This window comes from Arachis hypogaea, chromosome 5, assembly GCF_003086295.3.
Source record: "Arachis hypogaea cultivar Tifrunner chromosome 5, arahy.Tifrunner.gnm2.J5K5, whole genome shotgun sequence".
NCBI lineage: Eukaryota > Viridiplantae > Streptophyta > Magnoliopsida > Fabales > Fabaceae > Arachis > Arachis hypogaea.
In genome coordinates, this window is record NC_092040.1 from 66306815 (window position 1) to 66331817 (window position 25003).

Below are 25003 nucleotides of genomic sequence, written 5' to 3' on the forward strand. Positions count from 1 at the left end.
CTTTTTGCCTCTGAACAGTTTTGGCATCTCACTCTATCCTTTGAAGTTCAGAATGATTGGCTTCTATAGGAACTCAGAATCCAGATAGTGTTATTGATTCTCCTAGTTAAGTATGTTGATTCTTGAACATAGCTACTTCATGAGTCTTGGCCGTGGCCCAAAGCACTCTATCTTCCAGTATTACCACCGGATACATACATGCCACAGACACATAACTAGGTGAACCTTTTCAGATTGTGACTCAGCTTTGCTAGAGTCCCCAATTAGAGGTGTTCAGGGTTCTTAAGCACACTCTTTTTGCCTTAGATCACGACTTTATTTTTACCCTTGCCTTTTGGCTTTTTTTCTGCTTGCTTTCTCCCTCTCTCTTTTTCTTGCTTCAAGAATCAGTATTAATTAGATAAGCGGGGCTTGTAGCTTTTTGCCTCTGAACAGTTTTGGCATCTCACTCTATCCTTTGAAGTTCAGAATGATTGGCTTCTATAAGAACTCAGAATCCAGATAGTGTTATTGATTCTCCTAGTTAAGTATGTTGATTCTTGAACATAGCTACTTCATGAGTCTTGGCCGTGGCCCAAAGCACTCTGTCTTCCAGTATTACCACCGGATACATACATGTCACAGACACATAACTGGGTGAACCTTTTCAGATTGTGACTCAGCTTTGCTAGAGTCCCCAATTAGAGGTGTTCAGGGTTCTTAAGCACACTTTTTTTTGCCTTGGATCACGACTTTATTTTTACCCTTTCCTTTTGGCTTTTTTTTCTGCTTGCTTTCTCTCTCTCTCTCTCTCTCTCTCTCTCTCTCTTTTTGTATTTACTGCTTTTTCTTGTTTCAAGAATCATTTTTATGATTTTTCAGATCCTCAGTAACATGTCTCCTTTTTTCATCATTCTTTCAAGAGCCAACATTCATGAACAACAAATTCAAAAGACATATGCACTGTTCAAGAATACATTCAGAAGTCAAAGTATTGCCACCACATCAAAATAATTAATCTGTTATAAAATTTAAAATTCATGCAATTCTTCTCTTTTTGAATTAAGAACATTTTTCATTTAAGAAAGGTGATGGATTTATAGGACATTCATAACTTTAAGGCATAGACACTAAGACACTAATAATCATAAGACACAAACATAGATAAACATAAGCATAAAAAATTCGAAAAACAGGAAAATAAAGAACAAGAAAGTTAAAGAACGGGTCCACCTTAGTGATGGCGGCTTGTTCTTCCTCTTGAAGATCTTATAGAGTGCTTAAGCTCCTCAATGTCTCTTCCTTGCCTTTGTTGCTCCTCTCTCATGATTCTTTGATCTTCTCTAATTTCATGGAGGAGAATGGAATGTTCTTGGTGCTCCACCCTTAGTTGTCCCATGTTGGAACTCAACTCTCCTAGGGAGGTGTTGATTTGCTCCCAATAGTTTTGTGAGGAAAGTGCATCCCTTGAGGCATCTCAGGGATTTCATGGTGAGTGGGATCTCTTGTTTACTCCATCCTCTTCTTAGTGATGGGCTTGTCTTCATCAATGAGGATGTCTCCCTCTATGTCAATTCCAACTGAATAACAGAGGTGACAAATGAGATGAGGGAAGGCTAACCTTGCATAGGCAGAGGACTTGTCCACCACCTTATAAAGTTCTTGGGATATAACCTCATGAACTTCTACTTCCTCTCCAATCATGATGCTATGAATCATGATAGCCCGGTCTATAGTAACTTCGGACCGGTTGCTAGTGGGAATGATTGAGCGTTGGATAAACTCCAACCATCCTCTAGCCACGGGCTTGAGGTCATGCCTTCTCAGTTGAACCGGCTTCCCTCTTGAATCTCTCTTCCATTGAGCGCCCTCTTCACAAATGTCTATGAGGACTTGGTCCAACCTTTGATCAAAGTTGACCCTTCTAGTGTAAGGGTGTTCATCTCCTTGCATCATGGGCAAGTTGAATGCCAACCTTACATTTTCCGAACTAAAATCTAAGCATTTCTCCCGAACCAATGTAAGCCAATTCTTTGGGTCTGGGTTCACACTTTGATCATGATTCTTGGTGATCCATGCATTAGCATAGAACTCTTGAACCATTAAGATTCCGACTTGTTGAATGGGGTTGGTAAGAACGTCCCAACCTCTCCTTCGGATCTCCGGATATTCACTCTTTTTGAGTTTGAAAGGGACCTCGGGGATCACCTTTTTCATGGCCACAACTTCATAGAAGTGGTCTTGATGCACCCTTGAGATGAATCTCTCCATCTTCCATGACTCGGAGGTGGAATCTTTTGCCCCTTTCCTCTTTCTAGAGTTTTCTCCGGTCTTAGATGCCATAAATGGTTATGGAAAAACAAAAGCAATGCTTTTACTACACCAAACTTAGAAGGTTTGCTCGTCCTCGAGCAAAAGAAGAAAGAAGAGAGTAGAAGAAGAAGAAATAGAGGAGAGGAGGCTTTGTGGTTCGGCCAAGGGGGAGAAGTAGTGTTTAGGTTGTGTGAAAATGAAGGAGTGAAGATGGGTTTATATAGGAGTGGAGAGGGGTTGTATGGTTCGGCCATTATGGGTGGGTTTGGAAGGGAAAGTGGTTTGAATTTGAATGATGAGGTAGGTGGAGTTTTGATGAGCGGATAATTTATACACTTTTTGGTATTGTTTTTAGTATGTTTTTAGTATGATCTAGTTGGTTTTTAGTATATTTTATTAGTTTTTAGTTAAAATTCACTTTTCTGGATTTTACTATGAGTTTGTGTGTTTTTCTGTGATTTCAGGTATTTTCTGGCTGAAATTGAGGGACCTGAGCAAAAATCTGATTCAGAGACTAAAAAGGACTGCAGAAGCTGTTGGATTCTGACCTCCCTGCACTCGAAGTGGATTTTCTGGAGCTACAAAAGCCCAATTGGCGCTCTCTCGACGGCGTTGGAAAGTAGACATCCTGGGCTTTCCAGCAATATATGATAGCCCATACTTTGCCCAAGATTTGATGGCCCAAACCGGCGTTCAAAGTCACCATCAGAATTCCCAGCGTTAAACGCCGGAACTGGCACAAGGATGGGAGTTAAACGCCCAAACTGGCACCAAAGCTGGCGTTTAACTCCAAGAAGAGTCTCTACACGAAAAATGCTTCAATGCTCAGCCCAAGCACACACCAAGTGGGCCCGGAAGTGGATTTTTATGTCTTTTACTCATCTCTGTAAACCCTAGGCTACTAGTTCTCTATAAATAGGACCTTTTTCTATTGTATTTGCATCTTGGTTCTTCTGGTTCCCTCTCTGGGGCCGAAGCCAATGATCACACTATCACTTATGTATTTTCAACGGTGGAGTTTCTACACACCATAGATTAAGGTGTGAAGCTCTGCTGTACCTCGAGTATTAATGCAATTACTATTGTTCTTCTATTCAATTCCGCTTGTTCTTGTTCTAAGATATCACTTGTTCTTCAACTTGATGAATGTGATGATCCGTGACACTCATCATCATTCTCACTTATGAACGTGTGCCTGACAACCACCTCCGTTCTACCTTAGATTGGGTGGATATCTCTTGGATTCTTTAACCGAAATCTTCGTGGTATAAGCTAGAACTGATGGCGGCATTCAAGAGAATCCGGAAGGTCTAAACCTTGTCTGTGGTATTCTGAGTAGGATTCAATGATTGAATGATTGTGACGAGCTTCAAACTCCTGAAGGTTGGGCGTTAGTGACAGACGCAAAAGAATCACTGGATTCTATTCCGGCCTGATTGAGAACCGACAGATGGATAGCCGTGTCGTGACAGGGTGCGTTGAACATTTCCACTGAGAGGATGGGAGGTAACCACTGACAACGGTGAAACCCTTGCATACAGCTTGTCATGGAAAGGAGTAAGAAGGATTGGATGAAGACAGTAGGAAAGCAGAGAGACGGAAGGGACCAAGCATCTTCATACGCTTATCTGAAATTCCTACCAATGAATTACATAAGTATCTCTATCTTTATCTTTATGTTTTATTCATCATTCATAACCATTTGAGTTTGTCTGACTAAGATTTACAAGGTGACCATAGCTTGCTTCATACCAACAATCTCTGTGGGATCGACCCTTACTCGCGTAAGGTTTATTACTTGGACGACCCAGTACACTTGCTGGTTAGTTGTGCGAATTTGTGATAAAGAGTTGAGATTACAATTGTGCGTACCATGTTGATGGCGCCATTGATGATCACAATTTCGTGCACCAAGTTTTATGAAGGATGGATGTGAGTGGTGAAGAGAATAGTGGGATTTGATAGGTGAGGGGTTTTTTGAGGAAAAGGTGTTGAAGTGATTGGTGAATGGGTGAAGAAGAGAGAGAATGGTGGGGTAGGTGGGGATCCTGTGGGGTCCACAGATCCTGAGGTGTCAAGGAAAATTCATCCCTGCACCAAGTAGCGAGCAAAAATGCTTCTTCTGCCAATTCTGGCGTTAAACGCCAGGCTGGTGCCCATTTCTGGCGTTTAACGCCAGCTTCTTGCCCCTTCCTGGCGTTTAACGCCAGTCTGGTGCCCTTTTCTAGCGTTAAACGCCCAGAATGGTGCCAGACTGGGCATTAAACGCCCATTTGCTGCCCTTACTGGCGTTTAAACGCCAGCAAATTTTCCTCCAGAGTGTGCTGTTTTTTTTTTCTATTTTTCATTCTGTTTTTGCTTTTTCAATTGATTTTGTGACTTTCCATGATCATCAACCTGTAGAAAACATAAAATAACAAAGAAAAATAGTCTGACCTGAAGAGGTCGGTCGCCATGTCGCTAAACATCCCGGGTCGGTCAGCTCGACCCAGGGTATGAACAGAACCTATACCCGTTGATAACAAAACCTGAAAATCTTTTTGCAACTCTATTTGGACCTCTAGCCAACTGGTGCACGAAATTGTGATCATCAATGGCGCCATCAACATGGTACGCTCAATTGCAATCTCAACTCTTTATCACAACTTCGCACAACTAACCAGCAAGTGCATTGGGTCGTCCAAGTAATAAACCTTACGCGAGTAAGGGTCGATCCCACGGAGATTGTTGGTATGAAGCAAGCTATGGTCATCTTGTAAATCTCAGTCAGGCAGATTCAAATGGTTATGGATGATTTATGAATAAAAGATAAATAAAACATAAAGATAGAGATACTTATGTAATTCATTGGTGAGAATTTCAGATAAGCGTATGAAGATGCTTTGTCCCTTCCGTCTCTCTGCTTTCCTACTGTCTTCATCCAATCCTTCTTACTCCTTTCCATGGCAAGCTATATATTGGGCATCACCGTTGTCAATGGCTACAGTCCTATCCTCTCAATGAAAATGTTCAACGCGCTCTGTCACAGCACGACTATTCAACTGTCGGTTCTCGATTATGTCGGAATAGAATCCAGTGATTCTTTTGCATCTGTCACTAACACCCCACAATCGCGAGTTTGAAGCTCGTCACAGTCATTCAATCCTTGAATCCTACTCAGAATACCACAGACAAGGTTTAGACCTTCCGGATTCTCTTGAATGCCGCCATCAATTCTAGCTTATACCACAAAGATTCTGATTAAGGGATCCAAGAGATATCCACTCAATCTAAGGTAGAACGGAGGTGGTTGTCAGGCACACGTTCATCGGTGAGAATGATGATGAATGTCACGGATCATCACATTCATCAAGTTGAAGAACAAATGATATCTTAGAACAAGAATAAGCCGAATTGAATAGAAGAACAATAGTAATTGCATTAATACTCGAGGTACAGCAGAGCTCCACACCTTAATCTATGGTGTGTAGAAACTCCACCGTTGAAAATACATAAGTGATAATGGTGATCATTGGCTTCGGCCCCAGAGAGGGAACCAGAAGAACCAAGAAAATCTAAGAACTAGACGTCCAAAGATGAAAATACAATAGCAAAAAGTCCTATTTGTAGAGAACTAGTAGCTTAGGCTTTACAAAGATGAGTAAATGACATAAAAATCCACTTCCGGACCCACTTGGTGTGTGCTTGGACTGAGCATTGAAGCTTTCTTGTGTAGAGACTCTTCTTGGAGTTAAACGCCAGCTTTTATGCCAGTTTGGACATTTAACTCCCATTCTTGTGCCAGTTCTGGCGTTTTACGCCAGAATTCTTGATTTGACTTGGAACGCCTGTTTGGGCCATCAAATCTCGGGCAAAGTATGGACTATTATACATTGCTGGAAAGCCCAGGATGTCTAACTTTCCAACGCAGTTGAGAGCGCGCCAATTGGACTTTTGTAGCTCCAGAAAATCCACTTCGAGTGCAGAGAGGTCAGAATCCAACAACATCTGCAGTCCTTTTCAGCCTCTGAATCAGATTTTTGCTCAGGTCCCTCAATTTCAGCCAGAAAATACCTAAAATCACAGAAAAACACACAAACTCATAGTAAAGTCCAGAAAAGTGAATTTTAAGTAAAAACTTATAAAAATATAATAAAAATTAACTAAAACATACTAAAAACATACTAAAAACAATGCCAAAAAGCGTACAAATTATCCGCTCATCACCAACCCTTTTGCCCAACCAGGCACATCTTTTTTCATGGCACGAACTTTAAACCATTCTGAGAATTATTAACTATGGTCTTTGGCTTTCTCCCACTTCGTTCTGCGTGGATTGTTATCATTAACTTGACTCCCATGCTCCCTAAACATATCAAATATTCTTATTTGTTAGTATGGTACGATGTTGTAGTTGCAAACTAACAGATGATAATAAAGCAAACAAAATACCTCATGTAGACTTCAATCTTATCACAGTTATTCAGGATGTATGCATGTCCTTGTGCTTCTGATTTTTCATCTAAGATGAACACATTTCCCATTTTTCCACCCAAGGGACATCCTTTGTTTGGAAACAAACTGGGAGTTCGCATCTCATCTGAAACACACTCATCATTATTTCTAGGGACTCTATTGAATCTTGTCTGAACATCCTCATGCAAATATCTTAAGCAAAAGTTTATACACTCATTAACCAAATATCCTTCAGCAATGGACCCCTCTGGACAACTTCTGTTATGAACATACAATTTTAGTGTGCACATATACCGTTCAACAGGGTACATCCAACGATATTGAACTAGACCACCTAACCTCACCTCATTTGCCACATGAATAGGCAAGTGCACCATTATGTCAAAAAATCTTGGAGGAAAAATTCTCTCGAGTTGGCATAATGTCTCAGTAATTTCTGCTTTTAGGTTTGCCATCTCAGCTAGGCTAATTACCTTCTGACATACCCGGCGAAAAAATGAGCATAATCGAATTAGAGCAATGGCACCAAGGGTCAGGAAGTATGCTCTTGATTGGTACTTGCAACAAATAATGTAACATAAAATGAGCATCATGGGTCTTGTAACCGGAAATCTTCTTTTCTGTTTGTTGCACACATCGAGAGATGTTGGAAGCACTTCCATCTAGTAATTTTGCCCCTTTCATCACACCACAAAAGATTGTTTTCTCTGCTGGAGTCATTGAGTAGCATGCCTTTGCTAACTTAGTTTTTTTCACATCCTTCGTATCTTTTGACTGAAGGTTTTTCCTGATACCCATGTTTTTAAGGTCAAAACGAGCAGCTGCATGATCTTTTGTCTTTTCGGCAATATCCAATAGAGTTCTTATTAAGTTATCAACTATGTTCTTCTCTATGTGCATGATATCAAGGTTATGTCTAAACATGTACTTCCAATATGGTAATTCGAAAAATATTGACCGCTTTTTCCAGTTTGATAGCCCATTCTTTGATCTCTTTTGCTTCTTCCCGAAAGAGTTATCTATCTCTTACAATATGTCAAATACAGTTGTTCCCTCTAATAGCTGGGGTGGAGACCTAAGTTTATTTTTTCCATTGAAAGATCTTTTGTTATGCCTCCACGGATGATTCATGGGTAAAAATCTTCGATGATCCATATAGATAATCTTGTGACTATACTTCAAATAGATAGAAGAAGTCTCATCATTACAACACGGACAAGCCAGTTTTCCTTGTACTCCAGCCAGATAACATAGCATACGCAGAAAAGTCATTAATTGTCCATGAAAGACATGCTCTCATGTTGAATGTTTTATTTTTTGAAGAGTCATATGTTTCTACACCTGACTCCCACAGTTCTTTCAATTCTTCAATAAGCGGTTGAAGAAAGACATCAATGTCATTTCCCGGTGATTGTGGTCCAGGAATGAGTAAAGAGAACATAAAATAATCAGGCTTCATGCTCATCCAAGGGGGTAGATTGTACACCATCAAAACAACAGGCCATGTACTATGTGTACTGCTCAAAGTTCGAAACGGATTGAACCCGTCGCTTGCTAAGCCTAGTCTCACATTACGAGGCTCCTTTGCAAAATCTTCATGTTGACTGTCAAATTCTTTCCATGATTCACCATCAGCAGGATGCCTTAATGAGCCATCTTTAACACGCTCATTATGATGCCAAGACATAGCTTCAACCATCCTTGTGCACATGAAAAGTCTTTGAAATCTGAGAATTAAAGGGAAATGCCTTAGAGTTTTTGCGGCAACTTTACAAGACTTTCTTGATGAGGTTACATCATCCTCTTCCATAACAGGATGCTCAACATAATGGGATGATCCACAGACACGGCATGATACGTCATTCTCATGCCCGTTTCGATACAACATGCAGTCATTAGGACATGCATCGATCTTTTGGTAGTCAAGACCCAAATTCTTTATCATATTCTTAGTTTTATCAAATGAAGTAGGGATATTCAAATGTGGCATTCCTTCTTTTAATAATTCCAAGAGAGAAGTGAACGACACATTACTCCAACCATGCAAGCATTTTAACAGGTAAAGACGGATAGTAAAAGATAATCTTGTGAATCCTTTACATCCGGGGTATAGTTCTTGGCTTGTCTCGTCCACCAATTTATAAAATTCCTTTGCACATTCGTTGGGCCCTGTATTTTGTCCATCAAATTATGTAGCATCTCTAAATCTATCACGTAACAGCTCATCAATGTTATCATTACAATTATATTCACCGTCTGTGTCACTGTCAACATCTATAGCAACAAGTGATTCTCCATGATTAAACCACCGCCTATAACCTTCTACAAATCCATGGCATATTAAATGGTTATACACGTCATCTCTCTTTAACCAAAGTCTATTACAACACTTTTTACATAAGCATTGAATTTCTTTCCCTTGAGGAATTCCCATTGATGAAAAAGCAAAATGTAAAAACCTTTCTACACCGAGTTGATATTCTTTCAAATGACGGGGCGTATCCATCCAATCCTTGGAGACATCCATCGAAAACCTATGTATTTCAAATAGATAGCTAAGTTCCTATTCTAAAGTCCTTAATAATGTTAGTCTCACTAGCTAACTGCAAATCTAGCTTCCTATGTAACTAATAAGAGACAATGTTTTTCCAACCTCCAAAATACTTTGAAAATAACTAACAAAAAATATCAAAGAAAATTGAGTTTTAGCAATTCTTAAAGAAAGCCTTGAAGTGGCTGCCTCGAGAAAGCACTTAAGTAGTATACATAACATGAATAACAAATTATATGAGGTTAGGACATAGAAAACCACGATCACATGACCTCTAATGATAGAGGTTCTATTACAAAACAAATAAGTTATAACAACTATAATAAGTTTACGAGGTTAGGACATAAATAACCCCGATCACATTAGCGTAGTTGCCTCTACAGAAGCTGTCGGAATTTTTAAAATTAAACTAAAATAAAGATAATAGTCAACTAGCACCGTAGAAACTAAATCCGTACCCTAGCAGCAACGGCAGTACCACAGTAGAAGCAAACCAAGACAGGTGGCAGCAGCAACAGCAGCGAAAACACAACTATTAAAAGCCTGTATTAAAAAAAATAGACTTAAATCAACACTAATAAAATTCAATAGCAACCAAGCAAACACAAGATTCAGTTCAAGCAAACACAGTTTTCAATTTTACTGTTGTATATATTGATTAGTATATGACATGGCAAACAAAGGTAGAAAAAATAAATACTAGTTTTGTGTAATGATATATGCAGGTTATGTTTTTAAGAGTAAAAACTTGATAGTAAAAATCTTAAATTAAACCTCTAATTCATAAACATTTATTTTTTAAGTGTGTCACTTGATTAATGAGTTATTCTTATTTCATAAAAAAGAAAAAAATATATATTAAAAGAATAATTAATGGTTCATTTAAAAGAAGAAAAGGTTTAGAGTTTAACAATCAGATGTGTATTAGAGAGACAGTAAATCCAAGTACTTTAATCATTCGTGGGAATTAGTAACCTCTTGAGGCAAAAAAAAGATTGTGAATATGATATTTAACAACTTCTTAATTACACATAGGACAGCCAAATCATGAAAGGAAGGGGACCGACCAGTAGTAGGCCACATCTCTTTGCTTTCCCATTAATTCAAAGAAAAAAAAACTCTTGAATCAAGAAAAAACCAATGGCTAGATACCACATCATGATAGATTATACATCTCTAATATCTCTCACAAAACAATAACTAAATTCCTCCAAAGCTTCATAGACCCAACACTTGTGAATAAATATTCTAACACTATAGACAAAACAAAAACAATGCTTCAAATCCCAAGTCCCAATCTGCTACAATTTCTTCCATGTAAGGCATAAGCCATTATTTGTTAGGCTGAACTCTCAAGCAGAAAAAAGAAGCAAACTTTTTCAACAATGAGCAAACCAAAACCTCTTAAACCAATAGACAATAGTGACTAAGCATGTAAGCCACCACCACCAGAAGCCTCAGAAAACAGAAAAACAACCCTCTTGGGCAGTGGTAAGAGGCTTATTGTCTTGTAAAAATGTCCAGGTCCAACAGCAAAAGCCACTGGAAAAACCACAGCCACAGAATCAGGAAAGTAGTAATAAACAAGCAGTGAAGAAGAAACAACAGGCACAAAGAAAGCTTCAAGAGGAGTTTGAATTATATTGTAATAAAAGGTTTGAATAAAACAAGAGTTTTTATGTTAACCTCATTGTTTAAAATTTAAGAGAAGAGTCTTTTATAAAGCAATGATATGAGGAATAGATGCAAGTCTGCTCTTACCATTTTACTTTTTTTTAGGCTAAAAATAGAAAGCAATCACAAGTAATCTCTTGCGTGGGGAAACATCATGTCAAGGAAAATGAGGATACAAAATACTGTATATCGCCTATGCGAAAATGGAATAATACATATATCTGTCTATATAGCATGAATCACATGCTCAGAGGAGGAAAAGGATCTATACATGAACAAAATTGAGAGCAAACAGCAACTCTTCATTATTATAAGGACATCAGAGCTCATCTTAACACAACATTTAATTTGCTTTGCACCTGAGCTCTTCATAATTATATCATTAACCCCAATTTTCAATCCCAGATCAGATCAGCCCAGATATATTTTTAATCCATTGGACATTCAAGAAAAAGTAACATTGATAATCCATATACATTTAAATGCAAGAGAAAAGGTTCACTAGAACTTTCAAAGAATTACCTCTTATACAAGATCCCCCAGCAATTCCTCTAACAAGTTCACACAGCTTGTTTTCAGTAAATGATTCATTGATCCAGAAACTGATGTCCTTGTAACAAGGAGGATACTGTAGAAGAAAAATAGAGAGAGAAAAGAATTTCTTAAGTAACATTTCTAAACAATAAAACTTCAAAAAGAAAATACTTCAAACACCAGAAAACTATCAACATATTTAACTTACTTTCTTTTTTTCAAAGTTGTAAAAAGATCTTTATTTATATTACTGCTGCTCACATCTGACCAAGCATGCTTCCATTTGAACTTGTTATTATCCCAATATCAAGTTAACAAATTCAGTAGCAACAACTTTTGCTAATAATGTCTGAAATGCAATAAAAATAATTGAAAACAGAATGGAGTCAGAAAACTTCAGTAAGGGGGAAAAATGTAAAAGGCAGGTTGAATATTGTCATTAATAGGTTCTCAGCAACTTACTCTGCCAGTTCCAAGAGGATCGTACAGGAGAACGCTGGATCTCTTGCGTAATCCAGATGCAAGAAGATCTTTATGCAGTAGGGGCAACTAAAAATATGAAATTCTGAACAATTAGATATTCTGAAACTACAAACATAACAGTATATCTGAGCTTGCTTATTATTTAACAAGATAAATACAACAATATATAAGAAACAAGCCTGAAAATGTTCTTAAACAAAAAAAAAAAATTCTTGAAGGAGAGGCATATTATTTTCCATCAAATAGAAAAAGCTAAGATATACTAAATAAACTGAGATGATAGAAAAAGCTAAGATATACTAAATAAAGCATATTATTTTCCATCAGTATATATAAGCAATGGTGCTCTCATTTGTAAAGTAAGATTCACCACTACATGATTGAATCAATAATTCAATATTATCATTAAAGCATTTCTATCTCCAAAATCAATAACTATATGTTTAATTTGCAGAACAATATAACATATTTTGGAGCTACCATTGGCAGGGTTGCTAACAGAATTGGAGGAGCTCAGTTTACATTCAGATTCAGTTGCAAAGTTATCAAAGTTGATAAAATGAATAAATGATAAATAACAAATTCAGATTTCAGGATTCAATTGCCAAGTTATCCACTAGTCCACTATCAAAGTTGATAAATTCATAACCAACACAGCACACTAACAAGTAAGAACTACAAATTACAAGAAGCAGCTATTAAAAACAAACTAAACTAACCCTAACATTTCAGAGTTTCAGTATTTCAGTTTTAGATATTCAAATTCTTCAACCAAAAAAAAAACTAATTAAGTAACTAACAGTCTAAGTATCTAACACTAATTAAACTATTAAAGCATCAGTTTAATTTTTGATACATTATTAACTTATTAAAGCATGTTTAATTTTTTTTCCATCAAATTTCAATAACCAATTTCATCATTCATCACACCAGATGACTAGAAAACTTAAAAAACATTGAGAGTCTCAACTGAAACAGGAAATTCTGAATTGGTAGTTCCATACATTATTCCAGAAATATTTAGCATTAAAAAAAGCCCATGAAATTAACCACATTATCAATGGTGAGAGGTCCAAATCCAAAGCAAAAAGAAAATTCATTCACACCAAACATTGTAGTTTCATATTAATATGAGGAACAAGAATATATAAACATAACCAGATTCAAAATCTAGAAATCAAATTGAAGTATAAAACCCAAATTCTCAAAAATAAAATAAAATATGAAGAAAAACATGACATTGAACAACATTATGCCACAGGACGCATTATCACTATCAAAATACATAACCATTTTGATAAAATAATAATGAATAACAAAAAAGAACGTTGCTGAAAAACCTCACCTCCACAAGAAAGCTTCAAGAAGATGAGAAGATGAGAGGTGAGCAGAACCACGACACAGAGGCGAGCAGCACCATGACCACGGCTGGGTTCGAGAAGATGAGACTGAGCAGAACCGCGACAGAGAGAGGCGAGCAGCACCACGACCAGGGCTGGGTTCGAACAGATGAGGCTGAGCAGAACCGCGACAGAGAGAGGCGAGGAGCACCACGACCAGGGCTGGGTTCGAGAAGATGAGGTTGAGCAGAACCGCGACAGGGCGACCAGCACCGCGACAGAGAGAGGCGACCAGGGCTGGGTTCGATCGCGAAGATGAAGCTGACGGCGCCTTAGCTTTTAGGGTTCGAGAGGGTTCGAGCGAGGAGATGAAGGCTGAACTTTTAGGGTTTCAATGTTTTAGTTAGTGTTTATTTTTTTGTTTTTGGTGACTAGTGTTTAAGTTATTAGTGTGTGGTGTTGGGTAAAATTTGATAACTTAGAAAAATATAGGTTAAGTGTGGGAAAAATAGGTGGGAAACTAAAATTTTAGGGGGAACTTTATCGGTAGATTTTTTTATGAATACACAAGGTATAGCCACGTTTTTTAAGTGTGTCGGTTTCTTTCTATGGGCACGCTTTTCAAGCATGGCAAATGGCAAAAAAAGCGTAGCCAAATATTAAATTAGTGGCCACTCGTAAAAGCGTGCCGACTTTTCTTTATGGGTATGCTTTTCAAGCGTGGCAGTAAAAAAGCGTGGCAGTAAAAAAGCGTGGCCAAATTTTAAATAAGTGGCCACCCTTAAAAAAGCGTGCCGATTTTCCTCTACGGGCACACTTTTTAAGCGTGTCAAAAAAAGCGTGGCCAAATGATAAATCAATGGCCACCTCGCAAAAGTGTGCCCAAGACCACTTTTGGGCACGCTTTAAAAGCGTGGCAAGAAAAAAAGGTGCCGACAGGCCTTTTTTCTTATAGTGCAATCTTCAAATATTACCGAAATTAGACACAAAATGAACTGAAACTTATACCCGTTTTCACCGAAAAAATAACATCAATTAATTCAAATGAAGCCTTGGTTACTTGAAAGCCACTTATAACCTCAAACACCATACTTCATGACAAAATCATTCCAATTCCTATCACATGCATCTTTTGTAAACGAGTTCCAAACAACATGACTCATCTCTTGTTCGATTTTTTCGTGTCGCATGTAGCCATTTAATTTACTTGGGATCTTCTTCTTGATATGCCAAATGCACCACTGGTGAATTGTTGTTGGCATAAAGCTCTCAATAGCCCTTTGAATCAATGTGCATTGATCGATAAGAATCCATTTTGGTGCCTTTCCTCCCATGTAATGAAGTCAACATTCAAATAACCATTTGATTGACTGAATATCCTCATTTTTCATCAAAGCACATCCAAGAAGTGTCGACTGACCATGGATTCACACCCACAAAAGAGCCAAAAACCATATTGTACCTGTAAATGGACACCAACGATTATGAACTGGAACTGGTTATGCATATGAATCGAATATTATATCATAGTGAACCGAATACTTGTTTGTGTTGTAAGTCATATCAAATGAAATTACTTCTGCAAAATACTCATATGCAGCCCTGCTTCTTGCGTCATCCTAAAATACATTTTTGATAGAGTGATCAACTTCATGGTTAAGCTCACAAAAGAAATTTTGATTCTTCTCTTTCATTTTTAATAAGTACTTCCCAAATTCGTTGGCATCATCTTGTTTGGAAACATTTCGTACTTCTATTGTAATATAATTTCTCACATCTTTTTTAATAAAACTTAGTTCATGATGACGACCCACTGCTACTACAAATGACTAATATGTTTTACCCGTTCTGATTCTGGCTTCCTCATTATTTTCAATGGTACATCGCACAAATATGCTAAGCTCTCTGTGTTGTTTAAGCATCTCTGCTAGATCTAGACAGCAAGGATGTAAATAATTCAGAATAACTTTAGAAATAATATGATAAAAGATTAGTACGAAGGATAAAGGGATAAGAAAAAGGTTGGAGAAAAGACGCAACAGAAAAGACGCAGCAGAAACGTAAAAGGATATATAAAGGTTTTTCTATTAGACCTCTAAGAAACCTGTTCTTAGCAACCTAGGTCATCGGAAGAGATTCCCTACTAGACCTTCAAAAAATCTATCCTTGACAACTTAGATCAGAGGGATGAAGTAGAAGAAACCACCACGCAGAATCATCATAGTGTTGGATCCTTCAATCTTCTTCATGCAACAAGTAAAGCAAATCACTCACCTCACTTAATCACACTAAAAAAACGTGCATAAAGCACTAAGAATTTTATTCATCAAAAGTTGTGTAAATTGTCTCACCAAAGGTGTTTAAATAGACCTCTAAAACAAACTAAGTAAAAAATAAGATAAGATAACTTAATTTAAATCTCCTAAAGATAATATATCTAATTTAAATTTTAAAATCCTAAAGATATGATAATTAATTTAAATCAGATTTGATCTTATTAGATTAGATCAGATTTGATTTAAATTTGAAATCCCTAAAATTACTACTAAGCAAATCAGAAGTAAATCAAATCTTTTAACAAATTCTAACAGCAAAACCAATTAAAATAAATGCCTAAAAATTCCAAAATTAATAATAAATTATGCCTCCCATTGAATTTGAAAAGCATTATTGGGCTTCTTGTTGTCCTGCCTTAGCCCAATGGACCTTATGACTTGTCACCATTTCAGCACCATTGTTTTTGAGACGGACTCTTAATCTTCTTAATGTCCAAGATCGGTATAGTATAATTCTTCTAGTATTCAAATCTTTGGACTTGACGAGATTACCATGCTGCCCCTTAGCTCTAAAATGATGAAATGTCCTCCTGACCACATATCATCCTCTCTCTCTTCAAAAAGATTCGTCCTCGAATCTTGAATGAGAAGCTCTTCTTCCTTCCAAGGAATCCAAACCCAATCCTCGGATTCAAATACTATAGCTTGATGGCTCTTCTCTACCCACTGAATTGTGGCTATGTCCCCTCATATGTGCAAGTTCAATTTTTCCAACCATACTTTCACCATCTTGTCTAAAGTGTGCAATTTGTCTTTCTTCTTTTTCATCCATATTAATGTCTCCATAATTGACTAGTGAATCTACAAAGCCTGAAAAAATTGATATAAAAATACTAGGAATTTCATAGTTAGATGTATGAGAAACTAAAGACTCCGTAGAATTCAATGATACAAATGGAATCTTGTCTAAGCTAAAACTTTCTATATCTCTCTCACAATTGTGTTTATTGCTCTAAGTTTCTTTTTTACTCATTGACACCTCTCACTCACTATTCTCCTCTTTTCTCTCAAAACTCTTGCTTTCAATCAAACATGGATTCTTTTCACTCAAACACTCACTCTCTTTCTCAGTTTCTTTTCTCTCATATTTTTCAAATTGCTCACATCCCAAGGACCCAATTGAGAAATTCTACACTTTTAAATCTTCCAAGGATACATCTCCATCTACAGCATACTCAACAAATTCTTCCATATCTGGCTTTGAAGAAGAATTAAAGATAGGCGTAGAAGAAATCCTCTTCTTATGTTGATCTATAATATTCTTCTTGAAATCAAGAACTTTGACTTGTGTTTGATCCTCAAATTTTGCTCCTTTGGAATTCCAAATTGCTATAAATTGTTGCATATGCTCCATGTCAATGGCCAATTTGACCATCCTCCATGGTCGTGTAACGGTAACGTTGTACTTTATCTGCAAGTTCTTCGCATAATCCAAACAAAAATTGTTCCATAAGAACCTCGGGACTCCTTTTAATATTAGCCTTTCCATCAAATATAGAAACTCCTTGTGGTACTCCATCACTGATTATGAAACTTGTTGTAACTTACAAAATTTTATAAAAAATTCGTTGTAGTATGATGATGGCACAACTCGATTCCTTATGATTTTATTCATCTTCTCCCAACTACAAATTGGGCTCTTTCCATACCGTCTTCTAGGTCTTTCTAATTCAGTGGAAAAATTGGCTTGTACCAGTCGAACCTTCTTTTTCTCTGAAAGGATGCAATTTGCAAAAATCGACTCTACCATCCTTTCCCATCCAAAATAAGCTTCAGGATCATTTCTCCTTTTAAATGCAAGGATTTGCAACCAAGAACCCTTTTTCACATATGAAATTCCTTCATCATCACTATCGTAATACTCAATCATTTTTTTCGCGACTCTTTTCTTTTTTTTGTGGACTCTAAAGTGAATTTGCAGAAATTAAAGTGAAAAAAAAAACAAAGGGACTAAACAAGACCCATGGAATATGTAGATAAATAAGAATTTACCTACGACCTATAACTGATATCAGATGATAAGAGATTAGTACGAAGGATAAAGGGGTAAGAAAAAGGATGGAGAAAAGACGCAACAAAAAAGATGCGGCAGAAGCATAAAAGGGTAGATAAAGGTTTTCATACTAGACCTGTAAGAAATATGTTCTTAGCAACCTAGGTCACCGGAAGGAATTTTCTACTAGGTCTTCCTGTCTTTGACAACCTAGATCAGAGGGATGAAGTTGATAAAACCACCACATTGAATCACTATAATGTTGGATCCTTCGATCTTCTTCATGCAACAAGCGAAGAAAATCACTCACCTCACTTAATCACACTAAAAAAATGTGCATAAATCACAAAGAAAATTTCATTCATAAAAAATTGTGTAAATTGTCTCACCAAAGGTGTTTAAATATGCCTCTAACAAACTGACTAAAAGATAAAATAAGATGACTTAATTTAAATCTCTTAGAGATAAGATAACTAATTTAAATCAAATTTGATCTTATTGGATTAGATCAGATTTGATTTAAATTTTAAAATCCTAAAGATATGATAATTAATTTAAATCATATTTGATCTTATTATATTAGATAAAATTTGATTTGAATTTAAAATCCTTAAAAATACTATTAAGCAAATTAGAAGTAAATCAAATCTTTCAATAAACTCTAACAGCAAAACAAATTAAAATAAATGCTTATAAAATTCAAAAATTAATAATAAATTATGCCTCTAATTAAATTTGAAAAGCATTATTGGGCTTCTTGTTGTCCTGCCTTAACCCAATGGGCCTTATGAGTTGTCGCCATTTCAACACTATTATTTTTTAGATTAACTCTTGGTCTTCTTAATGTCCAAGACCGGCATGGTACAATTCTTCGAGTATTCAAATCTTTGAATATGACGAGATTACTATTTTTTTCTTTAGTTCTAAAATGATGAAAATGCCCTCCTGGCCACGTATCATAATAAAAAGACCAACGTCCTTCAATATATGCACATAAATCCTGGCTGGACAGTTTATTCTGGCTGAAGGGTTTGTCTTCAGAGTTCGAGATATCTTGGATTTCTATTTCCCCTCTCTACTACATGTAATTAGTTCGTTCTTAATTTCATCTCCCTTCTGAGTGGTATTTCTTATTTTCGTAGAAAAATCAGCAAGTTTGGAATAATCTTTATAGAACTTTTCAGCTTCTTCAAGTGTCTTGAAAGTCATCTCAACCTTTGGGATAAATTGTTCATCGACAACACATTGGACTGTAAAATGAACCGAAATATTGTCATAACAAGACCATTGTGTAATAACCAATGAGTCGAAACATATGCATTCTATAAAATCAGAAACCCTTGCATTCTATCCAAATTCAAATTCATAAACAACATTGATTTTAGTAAAGAATGACAAAATTATTCATTATCATTTTATTTAATTGCACTCTGTTCTATTCAATTTAAAATTGTTGAAGAATGAACCAAAATAAGATCATAACAAGACCATTGTGTAATAACAAATAAATCGAAAAGTGTCCATTATATAAATTCAAATTCAAAAATTCTTGCATTCTAGAATAAACCGAAAATATTATCAAAACAAGACTATTGTGTAATACCAAATGAACCAAAAATTGAACACTGGTTTTATTACTTTATTCAATAGTATTCCATTCCATTCAATTCAAAATTATTGAAGATTGAAACCAGATAAAATGAAGACCAATCCAAACCTCATCCAGTTGATTCGATTCTGAAGAATAATCTAAATTGCTCTCATTCAACTGATTTGAGCTTGAACCATTCATTGTTTTGATAAAATGCTATTTGATTCAGAAGAATAATACACTATTCGATTCAAAAGAATAATATGTTATTCAAATGTAGATCAAAATTTGAAGAGAAAGAGAAGAAATCAGAGGAGAAATACAACGAAAACGAACGAAAATCTGAAGAGAAATCAGAAAAGAACAAAGAAGCTTTACGTTGAAGAAGAACGAAGAAAGAAGCTTTACGTTGAAGAGGAAGCTTTATGTTAAAGAGATTTACATTAAAAGTCTATTACGAAAGCATGAAAGAAAAGGTAGCGCAGCACGTGAGAGAAAATATCATAGTTGGACTTAGTTAGGGAAATTACTTAAATGCAGAACATTATTGTTAAATAATAATGTATAAAACAATGAACATAGGACTAGGGTTAGAATAAAATATATACGAGTAATATATGAATTTTACAAAATATTCGAAATAACAGAGTAACTTAAGATTTAAATATAATACTGTAAAATTACTTTAAATATATATATAATTTTGTTTATCAACGTACCAATGAGTTCAGATAATTACTTTTTATTTAAATTACAAAAAAAATATATTAATAACATTTTATAAGGTACACTTTAAACTTGAAATATCAATTACCTAAATTAAATTATAAGATCTTTTATTATATTTCTCTTACCGGAATTTTAATTTCAATTTAAATAAAATAACTAATTATAATAAAAATTATACATAAATATTAATTTACTTAAACTTAAAAGTATTTTATCAATTTAATCATTCCTAATAAATTAGTCTTTGAAAGCTCACATTAATAAAATAAATATTCGTAATAGAAATGACATAAATTAAATTATGTAATTCTTCCATTACTGAGTTTTAATCTCAATTATGCAAAATATTCAATTATAATAAAATTATATAATAATCCTTATTAATATAAAAATCAATGTATCTCATAAATCATTTAATTATATAGGATGTTACAATGGTTACTTGAAATGGATGGATTGAACCTAAACGTGAGATTCAAACTCCTTTTGGATGCTAAGTCCGATGTCTCTATGGAAGAGGTGCCATCATCCGACATCTTGAGAATGGGGTGATACCTGCAAGGGATTCCGATGCTTAAATTAGCAAGAGTTTTAGGCAGGTTTTTATGTAGATTAAAGTTGAGAAATACTTGAGTTGAAAGAGGTATTTTCACAATCGAATGAGTGATCTTGTGGCCACTTTTGTAACCTCCCTTCCTATTCTAGCGGGTAGTTATCTTTCCCTTTTATCTAGAAGTTGTTAAGATCTTATCTTAAATATATGAGCTTATTTATAGGTGCAATTAAGGTTCTACATACCAGGTCAACCCTGTGAAGTCAGACACGGTGATGATGAGGTCAGATACGGTGGTGAAGCGAATTTGACGTACATGAACTTTGTCTATTTTTAGGTCTAATTTTGAATTTTGAACCAGGATAGGAATAATTATAAACAAAAAAATTCTGTATTTTTCAAGTTACAGTTTTGTATTATTTAACTAAAATTTTAGTGGTTTTCATGTTTTTCGAAAAAAATTATTTTTTATCAATACTAAAAAATGAAAAATAAAAGAGAGTAGGCTGGTCGAGAGAAAGAAAAAGAGATCGATGATGAAGAAATCGAACGAAAAACAACAATAATTAAAAGCAGGATTAGCAGAAAAAGAAGATGCAACCACAGAACAATAAGATGAAAAAGAAACAATAACATCAAGAGAGTATATAATTTTCACGTGCTGAGTATTGTAAACGAGTTTTGTCGTATACGTGTAACATAACCGTACATGCTATATATATTCTTTTCAATTATAATCAAGAAATCAATTTCTTTTACAGTTTTACTAAGCTCTAATAATAATTTTGTACATTTTTTTTCGTGGCTTTAATAATTTTATACATCTTAGCATTTTTCTTTTTCTTTTTCTTTTTTCTTTCCCTATCGGGGCCTAAGAAACTTAGCATAATGTATGCTTCCCTGCCAATGCCATTTATCACAAAAGGGAACTTTAATTTTCATATCGAGTCGTCCTGGTCTTCAAGTGACCGTTTCCGAGCTCGCAGATTGAGCTGAAGGCTTTCGGGTAGTGGAGGTGTCCTCCCTCTGCGGAATAGAACTGCAAGAGCCCTCATTTTCTGGCAAAGATCAAATATCTGCAAGATGGACATTGCAGACGTTATGGTTTGGAAGTTATTTAAGTAGCACAGATGGAAAATAACAATTTGTTTAGTTTTCTTTACCGATGAGGCTTCTATCTCAGCAACACCCTCGCAACCTTGACCACCTCCTTGTAGCAAGTCACAGTACTTTACTGCTTCATTTTCATCTTCAAATACCTGAAAACATATTGTGAAGTTGTAAGCAATTAAACCATTCTAATGACTGAAAAGTTGCAATAAATACGCAGTATCTTACAAACAAGGCTTTTCCACCCCAAAAAAATTATATATAGGCATGTTTTGTAGGGGATAATAGAGGGAAATTTTAATACGCCTCATGGAAATTTACACACAGATGTATGCTAAGAAAGAAAGTGCACAATGCCAAAAAATAAAAAAGAGAAAGAGTACAATTACTAGTGACATTATTTAAGACTGTAGGCTATGATATAGCAAGAAAAACTACTCAAAATCAAAATAGCAAGAAAAAACTACTCAAGGTGTTTTATATGCAGCAGCAAAAGAATCATCATATTACCATTTAGTCAAAATAAAATGGTAGAGCATAAAGTTAGAATTTGTTGGAAATTCACATTACTAAATGTTCACAATGACACAATACATTGATAATTATAAATTTAACCGTGGTGATGCATTTGTATGAATATATACCAGCACTCCCTCTCTAATATCTTCCACAAGCATTTGAAACTTTGTCCCTCCCCTTGCTTGTTTGGACTGATTCCCAAGTCCAGATCTCCAGTTGCCTCCTTTGGAAAATAATAAGCCAAGCTCTCGCTCAACCTCACTGTTAGAGATTAAGAAAAAGAGAAAGAGAAAAAAAATCTCAGGTAGGAAATATGGTGTATACTACTAAGGAGGGGTGAAAAAGCAAGCATAAAAGTGGATCAAACCTTCTATTTCTTCGGGTTTTCATTGTCCACAATTGATTTTCCTTTTGCGTTAGTACATAAACAGGCTTTGAAGTTTCTCTCCAAGGGTTGGAATCTAATACTGTTAAAATGAACGAAAGGAACAAACAAAATATTAATAATGCTTTACTTACCATATAAACCATCAATTTTCTATGACAATCTCCCTATCCACCTACACACATGGGTACACCCAACAGGGACACGGGCATATCAATCTATCCAAAAATGCGCACAACACAACCAGCACTATGTACAACACAGGCAACCACAGCATATTTAAACATGCAGCAAGGTAGTGTAAATCATTTACTTTTGGTTTTGGACAGGAAGAGACGGAAAGAAAAGGGTTTGAAGAGTAACATGAAGTCCTCTTTACTCTTGAAACCCTTCCTTTCCATCCCTTCCCCTCCAAAACTCCAACTCGCAAACACACCCTAAAGCAACGCTCCACTGTTGTATGTTTAAAACAACAATCAAGTCTGGCCTAACTAGATCGGATCAGTTACTCACATGGATCAGACTATTCCGCAACACATCATACAGTTATATTTGCCATGATGGAAAACCCCTATAGAAGCCTGCAGTACACTATTTTGGTGGTTTTGGTTTGAGATGAACAATGAACTTCATCAATGACTAATTTTTGCTGCTAACCCTCTGATTTTTCCATAATCCTCTCCAAAGGGTTCCACTTTGTTGAACAATAAACAAAAATAAGATAGGAAAGCTTAGCTTAGTCGATGGTCACATCCTTGTTGTTTTGTTCATCCTTTTTGTATATAATTATCTTCTGCTCTTCCCTTCTTTCTTTCTTCGGATGAGCCTTGACAGAAATGTAAGGTCATTCGTTGTGTCCTAGATCATGCATTTAAATCCTACAAAAGTATCTCAATTCTTCACACAGGGGACTAGAGATGTTAGGCTATGGTATGTACATCAAGTATGTTCAGAGACCACTAGACTGAGCATCATGCAATGGACCACCTTTCTCCTTTTTCTTTCTCTTATCAAAAAAGCACAAACAGCAATAAGTACCATAATTGGTATAGTGATGTATCATCAAGGGCACAGAACATTCATGTACCCAAGCAAACAAAATCAAATAACTTTCCTAAGGTTTCGGGTTTTATTTTTCCCTCAAGGGTTGAAACCACTAGTAGTCATTTCTATTCAAGCATTTCAAATTCTGTAAGCGGTATGCCTCTCCAACACTGGCAGCTCTAATCAATTTTTTTTAACCAAAAATTAGGGACAGCTACTCAGCAGGTAATTCAACTAAACTACTTTCCTTTTATCAGAGCAAGTCCAAATTTCCCTAACATCTAAATAAACCCTAAAATTAGAGAGAGAGAAAAGGGGGGGGGGGGACGACATCAGAATAAGGAAAACGCACCGTCGTAGCTACTGGTATCGAAGGATTGTTGGAGATGCCTGCGCATGTCGTAAGCGCGAGACGAGACACGCTTGACGAACTCGTCGGAGGTTCCAGGGATGGTCCCGTCCATATGAAGCGCCCTCTCAACCTCCTCTTCTTCATCGTATCCACCGTCGTTTTTGCTTCCCTTAACGTCGTCGGCACCGCCAGCGCTGCACGAGACGTCGTTTAAGCCTCTCGTGGTCCTTCTTGTTCTTCTTCTGATGAAGCTGATGCTGAAGAGTTTGGAGAAAGACGTCGAGGAAGAGAGAAGACTGGGAGGGAGAGGGGCGCGTGAGAAGAGTGCAAGGTGGCGCGTGTGGCGGTTGAAAGGATTTAGTGGAGGGAGCACCATGGAAGGGGAGACAGTGGAGAGGGAATCCATCGCTCGCGTGTTGACGCGTGATGGGAATGATGGAAGAGAAGAAGGAGGAAGCTGGTGGAGGCGCGCAAGGAAGAGCCGTAGAAGAAGAAAACTAGAGAAGAAACTAGAGAAGAAACAAGGCATCTGATTTTATTGTTTATGACTTATGAGAATTTACGGCGGTATGATTAAAGTTATTAAATTATAATTTGAAGGGTATTACTAGGGAGCTAATGATTTAAGCATACAATGTCATAAACTCACTCATCTCAACATAATCTGACAGGACAATGTAACTTCCTAAATCTTCATTGTACACATTGTACGTTTAGGCCATTAGCTCTCTATATTTTTTCTAATTTTAATGTATTTTAAAAAAAATTATATTTGTAAAGAATATTTTTCTTCAAAATTTTCAAAAAAAAAAAATAAAGAATCGAAAAAATTCAAAATATAAGTTTTAGAAAGAGACAAAAACTAATCTATTTCCTTAATACACTAAAAGTCTAAACCTAATTTTTTCTCTAACTAATGAAAATGAGGAGTTAATTTTTATAAATTCATTTTTTTCTAAAATAAAAGTACTATTTTTTCTTTTAAAGTTATTTTAGAAAAATATTTTTATTATAATTATATTACAATTAACATTTAATGAATAATGTTAATTTAGGAAACTA

At 35.9% G+C, this 25003-nt stretch overlaps 1 protein-coding gene and 1 long non-coding RNA gene across 4 annotated transcripts; both read right to left on the reverse strand.

The window, feature by feature from the left end:
• Positions 1-5690: 5690 nt before the first annotated feature.
• Positions 5691-13789, reverse strand: LOC112801643 (uncharacterized). Of its 3 annotated transcripts, XR_003202005.3 has the most exons (6): positions 13335-13745; positions 11969-12055; positions 11715-11855; positions 11495-11600; positions 9757-9841; positions 5691-6345 (listed from the first exon to the last, which is right to left on the reverse strand). It is a non-coding gene; the product is annotated as an uncharacterized lncRNA (long non-coding RNA). The 3 variants fall into 3 exon arrangements; XR_003202001.2 differs by lacking the exon at positions 5691-6345 and having other exon boundaries at positions 9436-10840; positions 13335-13789; XR_003202003.3 differs by lacking the exon at positions 5691-6345 and having other exon boundaries at positions 9436-9841; positions 13335-13784.
• Positions 13790-21220: 7431 nt separating this feature from the next.
• LOC112801644 (uncharacterized) lies at positions 21221-24516 on the reverse strand. The gene is made up of 5 exons (XM_025844508.3): positions 23942-24516; positions 22528-22627; positions 22286-22421; positions 21695-21790; positions 21221-21607 (listed from the first exon to the last, which is right to left on the reverse strand). Exons 1-5 carry the CDS (start codon positions 24468-24470, stop codon positions 21470-21472), a joined length of 999 nt encoding a protein of 332 aa, XP_025700293.2. The 5' UTR covers positions 24471-24516; the 3' UTR covers positions 21221-21469.
• Positions 24517-25003: the final 487 nt, after the last annotated feature.

Coding starts and splice junctions, on each gene's coding strand:
- LOC112801644 (XM_025844508.3), bottom strand. CDS start 24,470: ATGCCTTGTTTCTTCTCTAGTTTCTTCTCTAGTTTTCTTCTTCTACGG. Junction 22,422..22,527: donor AAAACCCGAAGAAATAGAAG/GTTTGATCCACT, acceptor AATCTCTAACAG/TGAGGTTGAGCGAGAGCTTG. Junction 21,608..21,694: donor CTGAGATAGAAGCCTCATCG/GTAAAGAAAACT, acceptor TCCATCTTGCAG/ATATTTGATCTTTGCCAGAA.